At 45.9% G+C, this 25,342-nt stretch overlaps 1 protein-coding gene across 1 annotated transcript; it reads left to right on the forward strand.

Moving 5' to 3' along the window:
- Positions 1-22,960, forward strand: FOXO4 (forkhead box O4). Its single transcript, XM_064463043.1, has 3 exons — positions 1-587; positions 11,477-12,718; positions 17,631-22,960. The coding sequence occupies exons 1-2, from the start codon at positions 189-191 to the stop codon at positions 12,698-12,700; spliced, it is 1,623 nt and encodes a 540-aa protein (XP_064319113.1). The 5' UTR covers positions 1-188; the 3' UTR covers positions 12,701-12,718; positions 17,631-22,960.
- Positions 22,961-25,342: the final 2,382 nt, after the last annotated feature.

Below are 25,342 nucleotides of genomic sequence, written 5' to 3' on the forward strand. Positions count from 1 at the left end.
ACCGCCGGCCACGCCGAGACTACCGCTCCCGACGTGCCCCGCGCGCGCAGGCGCGGGGCGCGGCGCTGCTCCCTGGTAAACAGAGCGGCGCGGCGGTGGTGGGGCCCGGGTCTCACAAAGGGGTGGCAGGCCGGGCTGATGCGCGGCGGTGCAGCGACTCAGACCTGGCGGCGCTGAGGCGGGCGCCTATGGCGGAGGCGGGCGGCGCCGCGGCGGCGCCGGACATCGACCCTGACTTCGAGCCGCAAAGCCGGCCGCGCTCCTGCACCTGGCCGCTGCCGCGGCCTGAGCTGCCGGCGGCGCCGGCGGAGGCGGGCGGCGCGGCGGGCGCGGCGGAGGAGGGCGCAGGTGGCGCGGCGGCGGGGCCCGGGCGGGCCGAGGGGGCGCGGGCGGGCGGCGCGGCGGCGCGGAAGGGCGGCTCCCGGCGCAACGCCTGGGGCAACCAGTCCTACGCCGAGCTCATCAGCCAGGCCATCGAGAGCGCCCCCGAGAAGCGGCTCACGCTGGCGCAGATCTACGAGTGGATGGTTCGCTCCGTCCCCTACTTCAAGGACAAGGGTGACAGCAACAGCTCCGCCGGCTGGAAGGTACGGGACGGGACGGGGCGGGCGGCCGGGCCTGGCCTTCGGCGAAGCGCCCGCGGTGCGCTGGGGCCGGGGCGGGCTGTGCGGCCGGGTGGGGAGCGGCTGCCGGAGGCGCCTTCCTGCTGCCGAGCTGGTGCTGCCGCTTGCCCTGGCCTGCTGCCCTCCCCGCCGCGCAGCCCCGGGCTCACCTGTTGCTACTCGTCGCCAGCCGGGCTCTGCGCACTCGACGTTGGTGCCAGCGCCTAATCCCCACGCTGCAGCGCGGCGGCCTGGGGTTCAGCTCTGCCGAAAGCCGCTTGGCTGGCGCGGGCTTGTCTGTCCGTGAGCGCGGGGTAGGGTCATCTCAGACCCAGCCCAAGCTCCAGCTCTGTGCAGCTGGAGCAGAGATGAGCGGGCTTTGGGTCACCGGTTATGGCATGCCCCTGCGAGGCTGCTACTTGCATCCTTTGTGTTTGGAAAGTTTTCCAGGAAAGGAGCAAGGGTCAGTTAAAAGGCCGTAGCGAAGCTTCTCTGTAAAGCAAAGCGTCAGTTGGAGGGCTTTTAAATATAAGGCCGTGATTCTGTGTCACCTGACTGTGCTAAAGCTCAGTATAAATCACTGTTTCATAGTAGGCATTCTTGGCTTCCAAGAGGCTCCCTTTAAAAAGGGTGCTGTGTCCCGGCGCAGTGCTGGTGCTGCGGCTGTGCAGGGACTAGGGAACTCTGCTGGAATTGTGAAAACGGAAAGCAATATACTGCTCCAAAGTCACAGCATTGTCTTCTCCTCTTGCTCTGGAAGTAGGCACATGTGAAGTTCTGGTAAAAGAGCTAAACTCTGTTTCTGACCTCTGCAGGTGGCAGCCTGGTGTTCCCATTTTCTTTAGTCAAATGAAATCCAGCAAAGAGAAAGGGAGATGTGAGAGCTGGGTTGCGAAATAATGCCCCAGGCTATCCTGATATACCGCCGTAGATGCCACAATGACTGGAGTCTGAAGAGTGTGATCTATCACTCTCGCTGCAGACTGGAGTTGCACTTAACGCTATGCTCTTGTTTGCAGTGTACCTCTCTGTTTGCGGTGTTGGTTAGCAGTTTGTCCATGCTGCAGTTCTGCGGCAGCTTGAGCCAGTGTGGTTTGGGGCTTCGTGACTCCAGCCATGCATTCCTCTACCTGTGTGACAAAACAGTAAGTCAGCACAGAGAGTTAATTTGGGGGTGGGGGGAGGAAGATAGTTTTTTCTGGGAAGTTAGCTTTCAGCTGGCTCAGTGGTCTGAAGTGGCACACTGTGTGCTTGCATGAGTGAGAATGTTTGCTTGAGGGAGGGTAGGAACTGGGTGAGGGAGGTGCTGCTGGTACAGGTCAATACAAAACTTTTCACCTTTCCCATTTATCTGGCTCACTGGCAGTCCCCAGAGAGTGCGTGTTAGTTTAACTAAAATTGGCTTCTTTTGTTGTTTTTTTTTGTTTTTAAATCCTTTGTGCAGGTTGAATCCTCCATATTAAGTCCTGATTTGGGATGGTGCTTGGGTGCATTTTCTTCTCCTTCAGAAGACTGTGTGGTCTCGCTGGAAAATAATCCTTGCTTCCTCAGCTAGGCATGCTGTCCTGGTCCTGCTGCTGCTGTGTGGAGTCACATTATTTTGGCAGACAGTTTATGGAACTGGTGCATTATGTCTTCTGGAATGTATCTGTATCTGTTTGGCAGTAGTGCCTGAGAGTAAAGTTCAGTGTGGCTTCCAAAACGTGTCCCCAGATATCGTGGGGAAGGTGGAATATAGTGAAGTGTCTTGCCAGACTGGATGCTGGAATAGGTAGACTTCTGTTTTGATTCAGTATGGCTGTTCTTCCATTATATTAATTCCCGTATAATGGGACCATCAGTCTTTGGTTTTACTCTGTATTTTTATCACGTATGCTCTTGGAAAATATACAGTTGGATTCAACTTGCAGAAAGGCAGAGATGAGATATTGCGCACATACGAGGGTTAAGGTCCCTGCTTAGGTGCTGTTCCTGTAGCTGTTCTGTGATGACTTTTCACTGTGAAATTTGTTTGTAAGTTTTTCAGTCTGGGAAAGGACTAACTCAGGCTGGCTGTAGTAGGGGAAGAGAACAGAAACTTCTTGCCAGGAAAGATGAGGGAGGGCAGAACAACAGCAGCTCTGGGGGGAATCAGCCTGCCTTATGATTAGAGCAGTTAAAAACTCTTGACTTTAACCAGCAAACAGAAAACCGTGCTAGAAATACAGTTGAAACTTTTTAAATGCCAGGGGAATTTCTCATTAAAACTTGTTTTTATTATTACCAAAAAATGTCAAAGTTTGGGTTGGTATGTAGGGGTATATGGTTAATCTTATGTGCCCAGGAGGGGCAAAGGGGGCTGTGGTGTACTCCCTCTGCTCCATTTTCTTCCCTGCTCACTCTCTCAAATCCTGTTGGCAGGGCTCGGCAGGATGCATGCCCCATCATGTGTGACCACAGAGCTCTGACTTCTAGCCTTGCTATATGTTAATGTACAGTTATATATATTTGCAAGAGGCTTTGTTTTACTTCAGTCTATTTGCATCAAGGTGCATTAGATGAATGCATGTTACACTTTTACAGTTTTAAAGATGTGGAATCAATCAAATCAGTTCAATTTGGTTTTGTGTACTTAGAGTAAATTTAATAGGCGCCTGTTTTATGGTTAAGACAAACTGAATAAACAAAAGATGCCTCTTCAGTTGAGGAATGGACCTGCCTGTTTTATGGACCTGCCTGGTTTTTTTTGTTTTCACTGTTCCTTGTTATTTTTAGAGCTGTGAAGCTCTGCTTGCATCTTTTTTTAACTTGTGAAGTAAAGGAAAAGCTTCTTGACTTTTCTTAGCTTTATTGATTTCTCAGTTTTGAACTGAATGAGTTTGGGTAAGGGAAATTAATGTGGACCTGATGCTAAATGCTGAGGTAGTATTTTGATGCCTGTTAAGATAGTACAGCTCCTAGAATTTCAGTATTTCTGTGTTGTTTGGGCAGAGAGATACTGATATGTCCTATTTGTATGCAATGTAGTTGTAACAGAGAATTTTAAATGGGAAATTAAAGAAAATGTCTTTAAAAACTTTTTAAAATCTGCTTTAGTTAATATAAACCCCATAAACTCATTGTTGCTTCATAATTACTTCACAGCTGTCCTACTCCAGTATACAATTGAGGGAAATACAGCTGTTACAGACTGCCAGGGTGTAACCTCTGTGTATTCCGGAAGAATCTGTGTTTTCGAGGAAGGTGGTGTTTGCTGTTCTTGAACTGTTTCAAGCACTTTGTAAAGGACAGACTTGCTGGGTGTGCAGTCTGTCCTTTCCCTGCAGTAATTCAGCTGAAGTTAAGAATTAACGAGCCTGAAAGGCAGAAGTGTCCTTGCCAGGGGTGTGTCACAGGGCTTCTTTGTAATCCTCCCCATGGTGCTCTGCAAGCTGCTCCGTGGATAAGAGGATAATTCCTTCTGGCTTTGAGATTACTTGCAGGAGGAAGGTGTTGAGGATTTTTAATAAAATAGAAATGCATAAACCCCACTGAAGCAGTTTGCACTTGCTTGCTCATACTCATGGATGAGAGAAATACAACAAGTTTGAAACACTGAGGAGCAATGTTAAGGACTAGTCTTTCTCAGTGAAATATTCTGTGTGTTCTCCCAAAGCTGTTGTCTTTCCCTTTGTAGGAACAGAGTGACCTTTAAAACCATCCTTTTCACCCTCTAAAGACACTTCACTGAAGTGAAAAGCAGACGTTTCCTATGTGTGCAATGTAAAGGAAAGAACAGATAATTCTGCAGTATTACGTTACTCTGCATTCTGGTACTTCACATGCACTTCAGTTCAAACGTGTACATGTATGTACATGTACTTATGTGCATCAACTCAAGTAGCTGTATTACGAATTAAAAATCACTAAGCATTCTGCTTGTCTGAAACAGAAGGTGTCATGCATCTGGAAACTCAGCTATCTCTTAATCTTCATTACAGTAGGCAGCATTTTACTTTTAACTCTTCCATTCCATGCTTGTGTTATATGCGTATTGCCCGTAGTTGATGTTAACAGTTAACCAGATGGATCAGGAGACATGACTGAGGACTCTTAGGTGCTTCCTTGCATGTACCCTGTAATTCAGTTTGACTTCGCTGGCTTCCAGTGTCATAGGGCTGGCTCTGAAGGTCCCCAGCCTCTCCCAGAGCTGTGGATATCTGACCTTCTGGTAGAGCATGTGCAGAGCTCCCTCAGGTTGGAGCAGCTGTTCATCCTGTGGCCCGCTGAAACTCCTCTGTGAAAGAGTAATAGGCCGGTAAACAAAAGCAGGCTTGTCCATCTTCTGGATTCTGCTGTGCTGCAGCTGATAGGTTCTGCCAGGTTATCCTTAGACTTTGCAAATAAATTCCAGTTCAGTGGATACAAAATTATGTGAACATTTAGTAAAGATTAAAAGTTTAGCATTCATTGGTGTGTTGACTGCTGCTGTTCAGCCAGCTTTTTTTCTGTAGTTAGATCTACAAAAAAGCAATGGTCAGTTCCTAAAATAGTCACATTAGCTGTTTGCTTATATCCGTCTGGACTGTGCTGGAGTGTCCCTGTATCCTTGAAGATATTTTAGGCTCAGACTTGTCAGAATTGTAACTTCTTAACATGGACAGGTAAGGGCCCAAATCACTATCAGGAGAGCTTTCTTTAATTTCACAAAGAAACCCTTTATCTGGAAAGGAACATCTGGTGGGTTATGCAGCTTTGCTTTTTACTTTTGGTAATGATAATTTCAAGATTATGGTTTCAGAAGACATTAAAAATATATTTCCCCATCTTTGCTCTCTGAGGCATGACTGACTTGATGCCATAAAGCAAAAGGAAACATAAAATTTGAACTCAGCATCTTAGCTCTGAGCAAAGTATAGTTCTGCCCAACCCTAAGCCTGATGCAGGTTTGTGCATAGGGGAGGTTCAGTCTAGAGTCTGGGTGTCTCTGCTGCACAGAGCCAGCAACCTCAGTCTGTGAAGAAAGGCTGCTACTTTCTGTTGACCGTGCTGAGAAAGCCCATAGTGTTTACTCCTAAGTTCACATGCCTGAAATTATACAATTCCCTGACATTAAAAATGAAGAATTTGCATTCTAAATTGAATTGGAATAGTGATGTCATTGTTGGTACTTAATTTAAGTCGGTTAATCTTTAGTTGTGTTGTTGGTGCTACTTCCTATTAAATCGGGGTTATTTTGATTTCTTGGAAGCTGCTGTTCTGCAAGGGGAGGGGGCGTCTGGCTGTTTGAATCTAGAATAGCTGGGGGTGGGTGGAAGCTGCTGGACTCTCGACACTACCTTGTATGTCCCCAAATGCATCCATATGGTGTTAGCGGTGTGCTTAGTCCTGGCAGCTGGGACATGTTATCTGTCCCAGCTGCTGACAACCTAGCTGCGTTTCCTTAAAGCAGAGGGGGAAATAGCCAATGGAAGCTGAATGACAGTTGTTCAGAGGTTGCAGTGAAGAGTCTAGCATGGAAACCTGAGGAGCATGGGTGGCTTTTGTCCATCAGTCTTTCTTTTAACAGAATCATTTACTTTTTAATCCTGTTAGTCCTTAAATGGTCTGGCCACAGCAAGTAATCTGGCCTAGGTGAGGGCCGAGGAAGGCAGCTGGGCATGGCAGGGTGTTGTGGATGGGAGGATGGTGAAGTGCTGGGTGTGGAAGATGAGGCCGGTGGCAGTGCATAGGAGCAGGATGATGGTGCAGGTGTGGGGTCACTAGGTGTCCTATTTTTTAGGTGGGATAAAACTTACTGATGAGTGGTCAACTGTGGTGAGGGCCCACCATTGCAATGTAGTGACTTACACTTAGCCTTTGTTAAAGTGACATTCACGGCCCTTTTTCCCAAACAAGGTGTAATGCCCTGAATAAGTATGGAAGTACAATTTTTTTTTTTTTTTTAATTTGAAGCCTTATAAAGTGTAGTTGTCCCCTTCAAAAGTTTGGGAGAGCTTGTCTTCTGGTGGAGGTCCATCTGCCCTGTGCAATGCCGGTCAAATTACCTGAAGATTTTGCTACTACTCTTTCTTGCTCCCTGCCAGTTTGTTCTGGAAACTGCTTTCCTGAAAGATCATTCCTTGTAGCATGGCTTAATTTTCGAGGCAGTCATTGGAGAAGGCTGCTCCTGGGCTGCTGGTATTACTTGTTCCAACAAGTTTTTTCTGCTCTATCTAATCCTGAACAGCTTTTGTTGTATATGCCTGCCTGTCTTGGTAAACTTGTAAATTGCCTCGGTCTTTGCTAGGATTTTCTTCTTCTGGGCTGCCATTGAAAGATTACAGAAAGGAAAATGTTCGCCCTAAGATGCAGCTCCCCGTCTGCCAAGCTTGACGTCTGTGCTCACGTGTGCCTTCTGGAAGAGGACTGCTGGGGAAATGTTTTAGCTCCCTGGCTCTGGAGCAGTTGTTTACTTGCTGGAGTGTAACTTTGCAAAATCTCTGCAACGAAGACTTTTTCCTGAAGCCTTCAGGGCCAAGTGGCTGGGTGAGTGCCGAGACAAGTGCTGACAAACGCAGCAGGTGGGGCGTTCTGCCCTTGCAGCCTCCCAAGAATGCCATGGGAAATGATAATTCGGCACAATTATAGGCCTGGCTTTGGAACACAGCCCTGTACTGGGATGTGACCATGTTCTTTGTATGCCTCTGAGGCAGTGAAAAGTATATTACAGGCAGCTGCAGTGATTGCACATCTCTTCCCCCCGCCCCTGCCAGTCAGTCATTCTTGAGAGAGACTTTTTTCGTCAAGAAATCTGGTGCCTCGGTGTTTTGTAGTAGAAACTTGACATTTCCCAGGAGAATGGCCCTGGTGCTGGGGAGCAGTGATTGAAAATCCAGGCAAATGTGGGCAAGCACAAAATTTTTGAGGATAGCTACTGTTCTTTGTGTCTTTCTCAGCATAGCTTGTGCTTGGCCTGGAGTGCCCTGTTAGCACAGTTCCTGCACTGCTGCTGTATGGATGAGCTCTTCCGGGCAAGGGTACAAGAGCCTACTTTTCTGCTTCTGTCACATGGTGCTTAGAAGAAAGTACATCACAGGAGGGTTAGCCTAAGCTTGTTTTTAGTGTGAAGGACCTTCAAGTCTGAACAAACCATCCTGAGTGTTCTGACCTGCTCTGATTAAAACTTCAGTTTTATGGTAGATAAACTCAGCCTTACTGACAAAGCCCTTTAGTCCCCTGGAAAGGCTGTCACCGGTATTCTGTCTTCTATATGACCCACTTGTGCATTTTCCATAGTATCTCGGTGTCTATGGCAGTTGTCCAGAAGGCTGACTGGGCAGGGTAATTGCTTGGTTGTGCTGCCAGTTCCTGTGGCTAATTCCCCATCCTGAGACCAAAGCACTGTTTGGTGCTGGGCAGGGTCCGTAGCAGCACTGACACTGGTGTGGGAGCAGGCCTGCTGCAATGGCGAGGAGTGTTCCTGCCCTTTAAATAGGGCTAGGAGATTTTATTGAAGAAGATTTAATGTTGTAACTGAGGTTTAGGAAATAGTTTGCATATGCTGCTAGCCACACTTGTATGGCTGGTCCATATATCCTAGCTTATACACACAGTGGTTGGGAGCTAGTGAATGGTCTACCCTTCAGCATACAATAAACATCTAGCCAAACTTTAATTTTTTGCGTAGTATCTGTCGTTAATTTGAAAATGCTTTTGTCACAATCTGTGATGGATTAGAGATAAAGAATGGTATTTTTTCACTGCAATACTTAACATGCAGCTATAAAAACCTCTATAAGATATCTGAATAAACAGCAATAACAACCCCTAACTAGTTGTTGAAGGGGACCCTAAGCATTTAAGGATTCCTGCCTGTGCCTTTTCCTTCAGGTTGTGCTTCCTTACAGTCAAAGATGTTACAGAGCCAAGACCTTGTGTGGATTGCAGGTTCTCAGACCAACTGGGATCCTCCCACGCTGCTGAAGCTGAGCATCTAAAAAGTTAGTCATCTATATGTTTCTGGTTTGAGTTGCTTAACATGAAGAAGGGAAATACGTCAGGGTTGCCTGGGTGACTGAACTCTGTCATTTCCTCTCCTGTCAGGTTTGACCAGGAGTTCTGTGATTATTTTAGCATGCTTGATTTGTCCCTCACTTTCTCCATGAGATTTGAGGGTGCCTTTCATATATTAGGTGTATTAAATCATTCTAGCAGATGCATTCTTGTGCCAAGGAGTGTGCAGTATGCAAGTGTGAATCTCTTGTGCTGTCTCACAGCACCCAGGCTGGTAGGTGCATTGGTTCAGTTGTACTTTGGGACTTGGGACTTGAGTCTCTGGTATGCAGGTGAGCTCAGTCATATGCAGGTGTGTTACAGCTCTGGGTGCCGTGGCGGTGGGCTGCCTTGCAAAGTGTGCAGGAGAGGTGCAAAAGTGGTAATTTAGGCATTGCATTTTTTGACAGCATTTAACCCTAATATATGAAGCATTTGTTTTTTTTCCTCTGCCTCCAACCACACATGCTGTTCTCTTCCTTAGTTTTCAGTGCTCGACCCCTGCAGTGAGGTAGTTCAAAAAAACGGGCAGGAAGAGTAATTTTCAAGGAAGGGTTGGGCTGCTTTTCAGTTGGGTTAGCTCTCTGAACCACCTCATAGGGTCACAGATGCTTGTGCTTTGGGAGGAGGAGAGTTTGAAGATGAGGAAGAAAGGTGAGGGACAGCAATTGTCTGTTTCTACACCTGTAAGCCATTATGTCAGTTTAGCAGTAACATGTAAAAGCCCTCTGAGACTGTTTCATAAAAGATACCAGGCTTCGCATATCTGTGTTCATGTAAATCCTAGTCTTATTCCAAGATGTCTTATTTCAAGCTGGTTTTTGGCCAAAAAAACTAGAAAACTAGTTACTAAAATTGTCACTTGTATCCAAAGTCATGCTAATTTTCTTGTGGTTTCAGTGTTACTGAAATGCTTGCAGCAGTGCAGTGTGCTTTTGCTGACGCAGGAATTGAAACCTGGCTATAGGCACACATGAGAAGGAAACAGTATAGTTAGTTTTGAAATTTTAAAATCCTGAACCTATTGGTTTAAAGTTCCATTTTAGTAAACACAGCTAAAAAGTGGGTGGTTATGAGACTCCAAGTGTATACTGTGTGTACAAGATATTGGGTCATTCCTGACAGGACTGGGTGTCATTCAGAGTTCACGGGTTACTTTCAGGAGAATAAATGAAGAATTAGTGACAACCTAGAGGTTCTTATTGCTGCAGCAGTATGGATTCAAAGTTATGCATTTAGCTGGGAATCAGGCAGGATTCTTCGGAAATGAAAGCAGCAGCCTTCTAGGAGACAAGATACCAGTCTTAATTACTTTTTCGAGACTTGAAGGCAAAGAAAGCTTTATTTAAAGAAGATGCCAGGCAAGAGTGTTGTGTACCTATTATTGTGAACAACTCAAATAATAAATTTACTGACACATATTCCATCAGGCCCTGGCTCTGCAGTTATCCTTGGGGTGCTCTCCAAGTAAGAGCACATGGATCTTTTGGTACCAGTCACAACAAGCAGCCAGTCTTCTCCAAGTCCTCAACAGCCAAAGGTTAAACTGAAAGCTAATGCAGAATGATTGTCACATCTCCTTCCATCTCCATGAAAACTTTCCACTTTGCCTGTATTGTTTATCTACATCTGCTTTGTTCTAGGATAGTACTTTTGGTGAGGTGGCCAAAATTAGCATGGTGAGGACTTGTCTGAGAGGAAAGGGTGGGGAGAGCGAAAGCAGCAGGCAGGAAAGAACTGTGTTCAGAGGTGATGGGAAAGGATGATTCCTTTAACTGTTAACTTTATTCAGAATTAAGAGAGCATGCATGAAAACTGAAGGCTGCTATATATCTTTTAGTTTATATGGAAAAGATGCTGCTCTTGGACTGCTGTTATGCTACTAGTTAGCACCTTTTAATGATGTATAATTTGACCTGAGCAAATTAAATGCAAATATCAAACAAATGTGCGACACAAGCCTTAAGGGGAGTTTATGGAGGAATGCGTTCAAACAGTGAGATTATGGTTTGCTGATTCTAAAATACCAGGTAGTTTATTAGTGGCAGGATGAAAATTCCATTTGATGATGGTGTACAGATATGTCAGCTTGCATTTTCCAGCAAAGCTAAACCAGAAGAGGGGAGTTGGAAGAGGCAAGGAACGCGTGCCTTGCCAAACAGAGAGGTGGGAGAGGCTAAAACTGGCACGTACTGTGTGGGAGTGCACTATCTGCTGAACATCTTACCCCCTTAGAAATGCACAGAGAGGAAAGCATACTGCTTCCTTGCAGAGTGAGGCTGGCAGGCTCCAGGATTACCAGGAGTCTTGTTCCATGAAGTTTCTCTTGTTTCTCTGGTTTTGGGATGAAGATGGTAATGGGCATACTGAATTAGAACTGTTTTGCCATTTCTCTTCACCCAGTCTATTTGATTCACTGCTATGCTGTGCTTGAATCTGTCTGAAAGCTGGCTGTATAAAAATTAAAAACTTCAGCCAGACTTATGCTGACTGGGGTTGGCAGAAGGGTAGGAGCAGCATTAGCTCAAATTCAGTTAGGCTCATGCTGAAGTTGCAAGCTGTACTTAGGAAATTGCTTGCTTGGTATACGGTATGCTTAGTTTTTGCAGACTCTGTATGGTCTTGAAAAGTTCTTTTGTGTTAGTATTTTGCTAGTTGGAAGCTGCTAGTTGTCATGGTAGTTTTACCCTTGGTACTGCCATGAGATATGGCACTGCTTGCTAGTGTTGTCAAGCATGTTCAGGCAGAAATAGCAGGTTTTCATGGGTATGTCTTTGTTATAACTTCCCTGGATACTGTCTGAATGCATTTATGCTTGTGAAGTTTCTAGGTGGCAGATGTGTCTTCATATCTTGGTGGTTGTTTTGTTTTGTCTTTTTCAGAATTCTATTAGACATAACCTGTCCCTGCATAGCAAGTTCATTAAAGTCCATAATGAAGCCACAGGGAAGAGCTCTTGGTGGATGCTCAATCCTGAGGGTGGTAAAAGTGGAAAAGCACCAAGAAGAAGAGCTGCCTCCATGGACAACAGCAGCAAACTTGCAAAAGTCAGAGGTAAAGCATCCAAAAAGAAGCCTCCTCTCCAGTCTGCTCCAGAATCCACTGCTGACAGTCCTGGCTCCCAATTCCCTAAGTGGCCTGGGAGCCCGTCCTCAAGAAGCAATGAGGACTCTGACGTGTGGAACACCTTCCGGCCTCGAACCAGTTCTAATGCAAGCACCATTAGTGCCAGGCTTTCTCCTATCCTGACAGAGCAGGATGACCTCCATGATGAAGAGCTGCTTCCTTCTCTAGTGTACTCCAGTGCATCCAGCAATGTTCCACCAACTGTGACTGAGGAGCTTGAGCTCATCGATGGGTTAAATTTAATGTCTCCCAGCTCATCTGTGTTATCTACCCAGCAATCTGCCTCAAGTGGTCAGATCCAGAGAGATTCCAGCTTTTCATTGCAGAGCCCGAATGCAGCTGGTCAGACCACTACTTTTGGCAATTCCCTGTTTAACCCTGTTGATATCTCACTGCAAAGTTCTGTCAGCCATTTCTCTGCCCCTCAGACCTTGGAAGCTCTTCTGACACCCAGCTCTCCGCCTCCAAGGGATGTTATGATGACTCAGGTGGATCCAGTTCTCCCGCAGACTGGTAGCAGGATGAGCAGCCGAACTCTTCTGCTTCTAGGTGGACAAGCCACCCAGAGTAAGCTGAGCTCAAGCAATCCACGAGGAAAGCCTACAGAGCAGCAGGCAGAACCAGTCAGTGCCAGTGTTTTGCCATCAACGCTTCCCATAGCAACGTCTCCTCAAAACACTGCCAGCATCACCAGTTTGAAGGCTCCAGTTTCTGCAACAACTGCCCAGTCGGTCCAGCTGGGCAGTCCACTGCTTCTTTCTTCTGCTGGCCCTGCTCCCTTGGGATTGAACCAGGACAGGCTGCCCATTGACCTGGACATTGACATGTACATGGAGAACCTTGAATGTGATATGGATTACATAATCAACAGTGAACTCATGGATGGAGAAGGACTGGACTTCAATTTTGAACCCATTCTATCTACTCCCAGCTATCCCAGCACCTCGCAGGCCTCCAACCATACCTGGGTACCAAGTTAACTTCAGGAGCACAAAAAGGTAGGTGTAGTTATGTAAAATGCTACAGCTCTATAGTGGGAACAATCCTGTCCGGGATGATTTCTGTGCCCAACTCTGCAGCAGTTAAAGATACCTCTTTGGAAGTGCAGGTGCTCTTTGAGGAGACAGCTTCTGCAGGAGCCACATTCCCTTTTAGGAGGAGAAAAAGCTGTGTAAAGCTAGGTAGATTTAACTTACCAGGTAGTAACTTCTTTATGGAGTAGAGCAGCAACCTGAATGGAACTCTGTCTGTCGTTACCAAAGATGACTGAGTTACAGGACATTGGTCTCTGCCATGCAATGCCTATAGCTCAGAAGTTGACATGAGAGCATATGCTGATTCCATAAATAAAGATATGATTCTGTATATACAGAATGGTTGAACTGAGCTAAGCAAGCACATGCAGTGTTTCTATCCAGGTTATTATTATCCTTGCTAAGTTTTCTAGTACATATAATTGCAAAGCATGTCTGTGTCATGACTGCCTGCTTTGCCCTATGTGTAGCAGGGCACAATCACTCTCAGTGATCAGACCTTCTGCCCTTCCCTTATCTGGGATAGTGTCTGTGAAGTCTGGTAAGCTGGTTCATCAGCAGTAACTACTGAATTGCTTATGTACCCATTATTGGAATGGGAGTCTGCAGTGTGGATGGAGATGGAAGAAGGAAGGATGTGTTAGTGCTATCCCATGCACAGCAAAGCTGCCTCTTCAGCAATCTTTCGTATTTGACCAAAATTTCTAGAGTCAGTTTGCAAAATAGTGTATATGAGAACAAGAGTTTAAAATGTCTTATTCTCTGAGGGTGTGACACCCTGATTTGAAGTTGTTTAACTGCTGAGGCAGTTGAAGAATTAGACAAATGGAGCCGAGGGCGTACTTCACATTTGGAGCTCAGTTACCTAACAAAATGGACAGTTTATTTTATGGGCTGGAGCATAGGCTGGATATTTGTTGGCAAGTGGAAGTCTTGCCAAGAATAATTCCTGTTTAGGAGACAGATATGATATTTGTTAGTGTTGCAAATTCAGCCCCTAATACTGACCAGCTAAGCAGTCAGAAGTAGGGGTAAACTGCAGATACTGCTTCAGTTGTGGGAAGCCCTTGAGATTCAAAATTATGGAGGCTGAGTGAAATTATCATGTACTGGACCTTAATATTCTTTCCTAGGTACCTGAGTAACCTGGAGGTAGTTTGGACCAGGTGACCTCTGGAGGCCCATTTCAACTTAAATTTTCTGGTGATTGCTGCTGTGGTTCATGCTGGAGACCAGATATTAAGTTAAATATTTTTCTGCTTTGTCCCAGTACAGCCACTCTAGACAAGTGTCTTGGGTCCAGACAAAGTGAAACGCTGTCCTTGAGCTGGTGGTACTTAAGCCCTGTGAACATACTGATACACTATATATTGGCTTTTAAACATGGTTTAACTCCCTCTTATTTGAAGTCCCACCACACCGGTTAGGATTTCATTTATTAGTAACATTCTTCTGTCTGTATATGTCTTTACTTTAGAAAGAGAGGATCAGTCAAGGTTTTCTGTTTCATTATAGGGATTTTTATAGTCTTGTGCATTGGTTAACTGTGCTCTTGCTGAATTATTGAGTGGCTGTCTTAAGCTAAATATCCTAACTTCAGGTAGAATATGGAAACTCAGCTTTGATTTCAAAGACAAGTTTGGTTGACAAAACATGAGCATCCTTCACCCGTGTTACGACTGTTTGCAAGTTAGTGACAGCGGCTGTGTCCTTCTGAGTAGTGTTTTTCCTGGATATTGTTCTGAGCTTTTGTGGGGGTTGTGGGGTTTTTTTTTGGTTTGGTTTTTTGGTGTGGGTTGTTTGAGGTTTTTTGGGGGGTTTTTTAATGCCATGCTAGGGCAGGCCATCACATCTGGGGAATACATTGACTTTGCAGGGGTGAAATGTTTTTCACAGGAGTGTTTTCAAAACATATACAAGCTGTCCTGCAGTCCTGAGTGCATTAATTACCTGGGCTGGATAGGTAAGACCTCTGTCTACAGAATATCAGGTATAGGCCTGAGGTTTTTTTTGAGAGTGTAAAGCAGAGAATCTGAGAGAATGTTTTATCAAAGGGTAGGGTCTAGTACTGGTGAACATGTGGCTATAATCAAATGCTTAAGAGGGAGAACATGAGCTCTTGACAGCATGGTTATGTTCTTGTTCCATATTATTATTCCATACTTAACATGTGAATTGCTTATTCAAAACAGAGGGGCTATCCTGGATTTGCTTTGTTCCCTGCATGAAGTTGAAGTGATACTTTCTGGGAAATATGCTGGACACATGCTTACTAAGAAAGGAGTGAGATCTGGAACAAGTCTTGAACCAGTATTGTGTTTCAGCAGAAAGCGTAGCTCCTACACGCCCCTCTGAACAATTCTTAACAGCAGTACTGCACTTGGAGAAGTAGTGATGCCCTGTTCAGTGAGCTTTGTTTCAAGCCTTTTATTATTCTATCCTTAGATTGTTTCCTTTTTGAGCTTTGCAAAGCTTTTCAGTTTTGCCTGTATCCTGGAATCCATGGAGCGGGATGAAGGGGAGCTTTCTCCCCAAAGGAGAGCATGTATTGTGTATAACGCTGCCAAGACAGAGAGGTGGGTCAGGTTTCTAAGAAAGCGGAAACAGGGTGCATATGGAGAAAAATAGGAGTGCTCCTGGGGGCCAGGAGGGACCCTGGGAAAAGAAGGCAGAGTGTTTTCTCAAATTTACAAGTTGCAAAACCAAGTAAGCTGCAGACATCAGTGTCGGTGAGGAGGTGAAGACTCTGTCATCTCTCCCTTCTCTGACTCTGTTCCTGCAGTGAGTTATTAGGGTCCCTGTTTGGAAATAACTGTTCAGGGAAAGCATGGCTTCCACTATATGTTGTTCTAGTGTGCCAGGCTTTTTCTCCTTTCATATCCTTTCTCTGAATGTGTTTTTTCCATGTTAAATTCACATTGGCAAAAGCTACTGTAAGTGATGGCTCACCTAAAGTTGTCCTTCTGAGGAGTTAATGTGGCTTAACCAGTAGCCTTCTGGGTCAGTTGTGGGTGTAACGGCAAGCAAAAATTGTTCATCAATAGATGTCAGTGATCACACTCTGTAAATTGAAGAGCCAGAATGAAACTGGAGCTGGGGAAATATTTCTTTTTGTGGGCGGGAGAAGATCTTTAGGAATAAGTACTTGGTTTCTCTGCAGCACTTGGGAAGACACAGGCTAGTTGATGTTACCCATGGTGCTCAAAGCTGATGTGACTTTATCCCCTTCTTGCAAGTTAAATGCTAAAGAGCTTGTCTACAGCTTAACCAGGAGTCTCTTTGAACCCTGTGTCTCTTTACTTGGAGGTTAGAGATCAAACATGGAAACTTTGCCTCCGCCCAGCAGCGATGCAACATCCACAAATCTAGCTATTAGCCATACAGGAGAAAAGTCAACGTGTGAATACTTCCCTTGACTAGGAAAAATATAAATGCTGCAATTTCTGCTGCGGTTGTCTGGTAGCTGTGGCTCACTTAGTTGTAAGCCTGCTGCTCACTGGTTGAGGCACTGGATGCGCAAGCCATACAGAGTGACTTACGGGATCCGTAGTGAGCAAGGTCATGGAAGAAGGGTAGCCACAGCTGGAATTAGACCAAGGCATGCAGGTGCTCAATCACAGGCAACCAGTCTTGCCTTCAGCACTTAATGCATGTGACCTTCATTCTGGTCCTGGGAAGTGTGGCTGGCCACCTGGCTGTCTCTGTGCAGCTCAGGGACTTTGGGCTTGCTCATCTACCTCTGTTATGTATTTCGCCAAACCAGTAGGAGGAATACTTGGGAATGGAATTGCCTCTTTTGTTCAGTGGTACAGTTTGTGCCTCATTGACAAGTGTAAAGTCCATCCACTCTTCTGGTGGACATTAGTTAATGACCTTTAGTTGTTCAGTTAGACTCCCTATAGCTTCATAGCCTGGAGAACTCTCTATCCCTTACCCAGCTTGGTCTGGACTCACAGCAAGAATGCTGTGCTCTAACTCCCCTTGGTCCAAACAGTGTATTTTTGTATACCAGGACATTAAATAAATAAAACCTCCATGAACTTGCAGTTTCCCAAAGTAGCCTGTTGCTCTGGTTTCTGTTTTAAGTTACTGTCTTTTCTTGTTCAGGGCTGATCTCCTCTTTTGGCTTCTTTCCCTTTCCACAAATTTATTTCATGCTCACTATTACTGAATGCAACTGTTTGGATGTCCTACATTTATCTCGCTATTCTGCCTTCCAAGGTGGATCATAGACCTATGGCAGAGGTTTTATGTCAGTGTTTTAGGTCTGCTTAGACCTATTCCAAGGCTTGTTTGAACAAGTTGTGGCAGCTTTGTTGAGGTGAGGCAGAAGACCTGAGAAGGGACCTTTAGACTTGTGGGGGAATGAGAGATCTAGAAATGCTTAATTATTTGTAGGTAGATACAGGATTTCTTTAAGTGGGTGAGCAAAAATGGTTTCAGTGTGTGATCTCTAAAAATCCTGTTTTTAGCCTTTTCCCTACAAATTTATATTTGTGGTTGCTTGAGATGAAGAATAATTTTCTTCCTTGCTTTTTTTCCTGCAGTGCCTCTGGTGTTAGCCAAGTCCTTTAAACCTCCTTATCTTGCAGAGCTTTGTTGGTGCTGTCAGCTTACAGAAGTCCTTACTTTTGACCTTTGTTCTTCCATTTTGTCTTTCTGTCTCAGTTGTACTCTGAAGCTTGGAGCTGAGCAGTTGCATCCTCCTCTTGACTCTCCATTGATCAAGGTCTCTTGTGATCTGTGTTTGTCCATTGCTGGAAGTCGGCATCCTCTGAGCAGCAGGGGCTGATTGATAGTAATTGACGTCTTATCTATGGATCCACAATTCCCACTGAAGCTGCAATCTAACCATTTACTCTTTATTTCTTCCTAGTGTCCTTCAGGTTTTGAACATCGGGTTCTGACTTCACTTCCCACCCCTGGCAGAGAAAAGAATGGAGCATGTTGGATTTGGTTTCCCTGCGCATCACGCCTTGGGCAGAAGGGGCTGCCCACCTGGGAAGAAGGGCCAACCTGCATCTGGCTGCAACAGGAAGAGTTTAAAAATCCTGTTATGTGCCACGGCTCTTCCTACAAACCTGACTCTGCCTTGGACCATCTGGAGAAACCCTGGGCTTTACATGTCCAAAGAGGAGCCCTAGTAAAAAACTTGGCCAGAAGACTCTGTGCCAGGCAATAGTGTTTTCCCATGTGAAGAGTTGGGTTTGCTGGAGGAATCCTTCAATGGCTGTCCTCTCTCTGCTATGGCAGAAAGTCTCCCAGTGCCTCGGACTGGAGGAGGGCTGGCTTTGCTCTCACTTGGCTTGCCCTCTGGGGCAAAGTGGTTGGCTGTTTTTGTTAAGCCACCAGATGTGCACTTGGTATCCCACAGACTCGCAGAGGAATTGGAAGGAGCTTGTTGGTTGAAGCCCTATGGGAAAAGGGTGCGCTATTTCAGGGGTTGGTTTCATTGTGCCCATCTCTGGAGCACTCATCGTTGTTCTGCAGGGAAGGGTGGTGGTCGTGGTGTAGAAGGCTTCCTCTTGTCTACCTGAGTGGAACAGGAGGGCATTGAGTTTTTCACTGTGCCAACTGAGCCCCATTGAATCAGAAGCATGTTTTGAGAAGTCCCTATGCTGTTCTCAGCACTTTCCTGGTAGACCAGGCTGCTGTAAAATAAGCACAGGTGCTAATAGCTATTTCTGGGACATAAAAACATCATTTTGGGTTTTTTCTGATCTGTCTTGCTACAGCAGAGAAATGGAAAGCCTGGGTGTGGCCTTAACAGAGCCCTGGTTGCTTTTCAGAAGGGCATTTTCTATAGATGAAATATTTTTTTACTAATCTGGGAACTTTCTACAGTGAATATGAAACCAATGTTAAGTGTGTCCCTATTAGGCATATTAGGCATCTCTGCCTCTGAGAAGGTATCAGTGACAGACTTCTTTTTCAGAGCTGTATTAGCAACAAACACATTTGATGTTTGATAATGTATATGATTGAGGGGAAAGAATTGGCAGGTCCCTGTGGTTTCAAACCACCTTGGGGAAGAGTTGTACATTATTGTAATCTATATGTAAAAGTAGCTGCAAATTACCTAGAAGCTTTTCTAAACCTTTTTAAATATATATTATATATTTTAATTGAAAATGAGATTATTGGATTAAAAAAAAAAAACAACCCACACTTGCTGCATCTGTCCCCTTGATACCAGATAACACTACAGTATGGGAGGGGACAGGCCCAAGGCATTTTGGGCCAAGAAGATGAAAATGTAATTGGAAGAGTGGGAAGGGCACCACAGTATAACTGGGGAATGGCTGCTCTCCCCAGCACAGGCAGAAGGTGGCTGTGTGGCATGGCATTCAGCCACAGCTACTCGGTCTCTTTCCTCGATTGGGCACTCCTGCCAAGCCACGAGCATGATGTTAGGGAATGCTAATCATTAACAGCGGACTCATTCTCAGCTAATCCCTTAAGTAGCTGGACTGCAGCTGATACAGATTCCCTAGTCTGCTAAGAAGAATGTATGGACTGGATCGTGCTAGATCTGCTGACACTCTGGGTAGCCCTTATGGAGGGCACAATCAGTTGTATTTGGTAGCTCATTTTTTGGTTTCCAAAGGTTTTTGTTTTCTTGCTGAAGTTTCTGCTACTGCTGGGGAACTTGAAGCCTGCAGGATCCTGCCCTGTCTCTGTTCTTGCAGGACAGAAGCTAGGAGTCGAGGCTAGTTCAGAGCATTAGCTGGCACGTTCCTATCACCTTTTTGGTGTTTGCAGGGGCAGGTTCTGTGGGACACATGGTGCTTTCATGGTGTTCTGGTAGACTTGGTCTGGCAAGAAACCCCTCCAATCCTTTCTGAAGGTGGTGGTGGCTTCTGTTCAGAAGGTTTGTATCATGTAGTGCAGTGAGCCGTAGTGTTTTACCACCTTGTCTGCTCTGTTTTTATGGGGTTAATTTCGTTTTCATTTGAGTGGAGATTGGAACAGGAGTGGTTTGTCTGGTTACCTGCAACAAGGGGTCTTCAACAGTCTTATTTTTTAGCATGTTGTGCCATCAGAGCCTTTGAATAGCTTGATAACCTTTTCTTTGAAGACTGTCTTCATGGCAGATCTCATGGTGATATGTTTCAAATTTATCCACAATCTGCCTATCTGGCCAGACCTCATTGTAACAAACAAACTTTTTTTTTTAGGACAGATCCTAAGCTGGGATCCCAGGTCTTGCAGACTTGAGTCATGCATGCACATTCTCACTGCAGTTTGTTCATTACACAAATGGGCAGATGCCCTTTCCACAAACACCTGATGGCATGTGCCGTGCATACAGGTCAGAACGGCTGATTCTTATCTAATAGTTCTGGTAGGATTTGTGTTATTTGGCACATATGTCACTTTGTCAGCTTGGGCCCTGAGGGGAAATGAATCCCATGATCTCCAGAGCAAGTTGACTGGCTGCCTGTGCTTCACAGCCATGTATCAAAGGACAAGACGCCGGTACGTCTGGTCATGTTATATGTGAATCTCTAGCTCATTTTTCATGAAAATGGAGCCCAAAGCAATAGGAGAGACAATATTAGTAACCAGTGCTTCAGACCTACAAATCCAGCTTGAGCTGTTTCTGGCTGGGTTGATCTGTGGAGAAGAGGTGCTGTCTTCAGGCTGTCCCCTAGGTGTGACAGCACTGGGGACCTGGCCTGTTCTCTGGCTGCAGAGAGCCTGGCCCTGAGCGGTTGGGTAGTGCCCCAGGGAGATCTGACATACTCTCAGCTAGTACATCTTCACCCTGAAGGAGCTGCAGCCCAGGTAAACCAAGGCTCATCATAGCTGGTGCCCTACAGTAAGAGTTCATAGGAGATCCTATACTTTTATTAAGGAGTAGAGCACCTATCTTTTTTTTTTTTTTCCCCCATATTCCCAGGCCAGACTCCTGGGGAATGGCCTGTCCTGGGGACAGCACTGGAGACAGGAGCACCTCCAACTGGAGTCCTGCTGTACCAGTGTGCTGACAATGACGTCTCTGTCTTGTGGCAGTCTGTTCAGGTGGTGCCCTTGATCTCAACATAGGAGCTGTCAGTGGTTAAAGAAGAAGCCTGAGAGCATGCTAGTGCTGAGGATGGTGTCTGGAAGACTAATGGTGTTCCAGGAGTGCTCAATAAACCATAAATGTAATGTTGCAGGCTCAGGCAGGCAACTTAGCTTCTCATTTGTATGTGTAGCAGGATAGCTTGGATCATGGGCGTGGAGGGCAGGGATACAGAGAATTCAGGAGTTCTCCAGCCCCTTCTCAAATAACTTCTTTTCATAAACCTTTAGGTTTTTTTAGCCTGGGATATTTCCTCATAGGACATGGGAGACTAAAGTTCCTAAACTGCTTGTTGAAAGGCTGTACCTGGCAGGGAGTTCCTCAATACTTGTCCAGTTTTTTGTATTCTTGCCCGAAGTGTTTGCTACTGACTGCTGCTGGATTCAGGATAGTGTCTTGGTGGATGTTTGTTCCGTGTTACCAGTGCAGGCCCCATAGGCTAGTTTTTGCTCTAATGAAGGATTGGGCTGGGACTTTGAGAGCAGCTGTGAGCTGAGTGGGGAGGGAAGGGGCCAGTGACATGGGGAGTGATGCTCCTGGATAAGTGCCTGAGGGGAGTGGGCAGGGGATTCTTGGCATGAAGCCTTACATTGTGCTGTATGCATTCTCCTTGTCCTCACTGAGCTCGGGTAACAAGTTTCTTTATCACCAGAGGATCAAATGCCATTTTTCACAGCGTGAAGCCACCATGCAGCTCTGGGCTGTGAAGGATTCAGGTAACTAGGCCCATGGAGCCTAGGAGGGAGGCAGACTTGTTGCTTTTATTTACACCTGGGTTTAGCAAATTGCTTGAGCCTTCTTTATAACTTAAGCATATTTTACTATATTCCCAGCTTCCTGTGAGAGCTTGGAATATTGAAAGCTTCTTGGAGCCCTTAATTTTCCTTGTTGGTGTGTCTAAAAACGTGTCATCCCCTACCCTGTGCTGCTTTAAAAACATCAGTTGAGTCATCCTGGTAAGTGAGAGGAATGAAAGCAGTGGGAGCGTTCCAGAGCCCGGGTGCATTCATAAACGAGGCTAATACTAGAAGCAAGTAGCACTAATCAGCTTTTCCAAAGGAAATGCCTAGAAAGCTTTTATGTAGATCATCATTTGTTAATTTTCTTACTTAGTTGCTTATTTATAGCCACATTCAAATGCTTCAGGGCTAGCCTTGCTCCAAGAATGAGAAACCTGTGTCTGGTGCCATGGGTAGGAGTGCCTTGGGGATGGAGTCCTGGACTGTCACCAAAACAATGTGCAAGTTTGGACCCACTATCAAAAAACCCACAATAAATCACTAAACTTTGGGACAGGAGCACGAACAGGGATAGCTTAGGGTTTGCTTCAGTTACATGTCTAATGAAAAACATGTTCTAATTAATGTGGGGAAAGGCAAGCAAGAGGTGACTTCTGAAGTCTGAAAGATTTGGCCGTGTGAAAACGGTAGCATGTAGTAATCCATCACCACAGTTGCTCACCCTTCAAGAAAGGGATCCTCTCACTTCAGTAGCCTTTATGTCTCTCCCTGCATGCCGATATGTCTGTAGTCGATGGAAAACAGTCTCTGACGGAATCCAAATCACATCCAATATTGTGGTGTATAGCAGGGAGAAGAGACAGCAGAAGCTGAAGGTGAAAGAGCTGATGGTGTTGCATTTATGGTTCTCTGGCTAAGGCAACCTTATAGTGTGTGGTAGAAGGGGATGTTCACAGCTGATACTGTGGTGCTACTCTGTGGTGCTCCCCAAGGTGACTTGAAGAGGTTTGGCTACATAGAAGATAGGTCACTTCTCCTGAAAGGAGCCTTCTTCATAAGGCAATGGGGGTGGTTCTGTGAAATGATGCTTCCAGCACAGTGGAGTCTTCACCTGGTGCAATCCCAGGAAGGGTTTCTGCATTGCTAGCACAGACGTCTGCTGCACGCAGGGCGGGCACCACTAGCTGACATAGTTTCCACCCCATGGCCTCTGCACTCTTTCAACCATTTCTCACAATAAATTTTTTTACATAATAAATCTCTGCTTTTGTTTGCTCTCTGTAGCAGTGTAACTTCTGAACCATTACAGGCTCTTTGTTACCATCTGTGCTAGCAAGACTGTAGAATGTGCTAGACTAGGGGGGAATGTTTGACAAATAAAAACCTGTAATCCTCTGCTCTGTGTCTCATGCAGTTTGTTCTGTTTCCCTGGTGAGGACCAGTTATTTTTGACTTGCCCTTGACTTCTTTCATCTGCCCTCCTCACCTGTTAGGGCAACCCCTTGGTGAAATGCCCCTTAGCTGCCCGGAGGCGGAAGGGTTGCAGGGTGAGAGCCCACAAAGGCTCTGGTGTGCTCTGCAGCGTGTAGAGCCCCTTGTTACAACTTGTCACAAGTGTGTGGGGACCCGTGGGGTTGCCGAGCCCTAAAACTGACCCTGGGGAGCTTTAACTTCCGCAGGACTAGTCTAGAGTCATCCTAACTCCTTCATTCCTTGCCCTTCTAGACCTGAGTGCAGAAGATGAATTTTTTCATTTCATATAGCTATATTCAAACATCTTTGAGTGTCAGCATCTCTACTAGTTATCTCTAGGAATAAAGAAATGGATTTGCTGCTACTCTCTCCTTTCAGCCACCCCATCCACAAGCAGCTCTTGACACTTAATTAAGACAGATTAGCATATGAGTTACCTTTCATCTTTGCTTGCATACCCCAAATCCTCCATCAGAAAAAGGAAGGTTACTACAGATAGGGAGCATTTTTGATATTAGAAGATAATGGCTTGAAGCTGCCCATCAAAGGGGATGTGAATGGCAGAGTGGAAGACAGGAGCTGGTCATTCCTTGGTTCTGCTTAGAGGTGTGTAAGTGGTAAGAGGCCTCTGGGCAGCAGAAGGCTTCAGCTAGGTACCTTAAGGGGTCCTTCCTTGACATAAAGCAAGTAGGAAGGCAGATACAGTCTGAGCCAGTGAAGCAGTTTGGAAGAAGCATGGTGGGACCCTTGAATCAAAATGGCATGTCATTCCAGCAGGTCTGCCTTCTCACAGCTGGGATGTGGCTGGAAAATTGCTGTCCCCTCTGCCCTGGGGGTGCTCTGTGCACCACAGATCAGAAGAGGCCTTGCAGAAGATGAGACCAGTTCAGAGCCTCCATCACATTGCTTAGGAGTGGAGGCTGGCAAGGAGATCAGCGAGAAATGGAGGAAGGGGTATAGAACACAGATTCCACTGGCCTGGTTAGAGACATGGGAGAGCAAGTCAGGGATGTTTTTAAAACTACTGAGGAGAAAATCTCATTCATGAAGTTGCATAGTATGTGTACAGCCAGAAAACTTGCATTTAAAACCTTGGATATCCAATAATATCTGGTAAAGAATACCACTGAAAAATAATAATGTTAAAACTGTTAATGTGAATAACTCTGGAAGAGATCTTAAGGCTTCAAGATTTAAGACAATCCCCAAAAATGGGGAATTAGGAAGAGATCCTTAGGGGAACTGTCTGTCCCTCACCTGTTGCTTGGGCACTTCTCAGGGCTTCCTGCAAGTACATAACAGAAGGTGCTGTGGGAGAAACAAAATGCCGAGGGTGGATTTTGCAGTTGCTGATTGGATCAGAGTGGATGCATTCAAAACTTGACATAGAACAGGGGACAATACATTCAGCTGATAACACTTTTTATGCTGATTTGATTGGCCAAGGAGTGCAAAGCACAGAATAGATGCTAGGCTGGGACCTGGATGCCTTGGCTCAGAGTCACTGTCAGTGTGTGTCACAGTAGTCACCCAGTGTCCTGCTGTGTTCTGTCCTAACAGCTAGGTGGTTTCAGCACACCTTGTTTGCAGGAGGTCAGCCTTTTCTGTAGTCTTAGAGACCTTGTAGGTCACCTGAGTTGTCACCGTAAGCATTTTGGCCTATGGAGTAGTTGCCTGCAGAGCAGCAGTACCTGAAGCCAGTGCAAAAACTTCACCAGCTTTTCTGCTCAGCTTAGTTTCTGGCCAGAGAGCTGCTTTGCCCTAGATGCTTGCTGGTTGATGAACACTTTTCCTGTGCCACTAGTGATGGGACCACATCTGAAAGCATAGTGGGGAAGCCTGTTGCCCTACTTCATTTGGCTTTTGTGGTGGAGTAGCTGGTGTGTGGGGAAGGCAGGCTGAGGAATGGTGAGATGGTGGGTGCACACTGCCTGCTCCAGAGCTGTCATGGGGAGACAGCCTGTCCCCGGTTCCCATGTTTTTCCCTCTCCACTGCTATGGTAAGGTCAATAGCCATAGGCCTGCCTTTTAATGGGTGGGTTGTAGGAGCTGTGATAGTAACCATTGCTGCAGCGCAGCCTGCTGTTCTCTGCAGACTCGGACACACCACTCCTCCCACGACACAGCTCAGGGACAGCTTGGCTGTTAGAAAAGCAGTCCTGGCTGTGCCTGCCAGCACGCCTTGCTGCTACAGACTGTTGCAAGGAACTCGGTGGCCACTTTGGACATATGCCTGCATCCTCCCCTCAGTGATTCCAGGTAAGGTCACAGTGGCCTGGCTCCCATGTGGGTGTGCTGGACATCCTG

The sequence above is a fragment of the Phalacrocorax carbo genome, chromosome 11, assembly GCF_963921805.1.
Source record: "Phalacrocorax carbo chromosome 11, bPhaCar2.1, whole genome shotgun sequence".
Classification (NCBI taxonomy): Eukaryota; Metazoa; Chordata; class Aves; order Suliformes; family Phalacrocoracidae; genus Phalacrocorax; species Phalacrocorax carbo.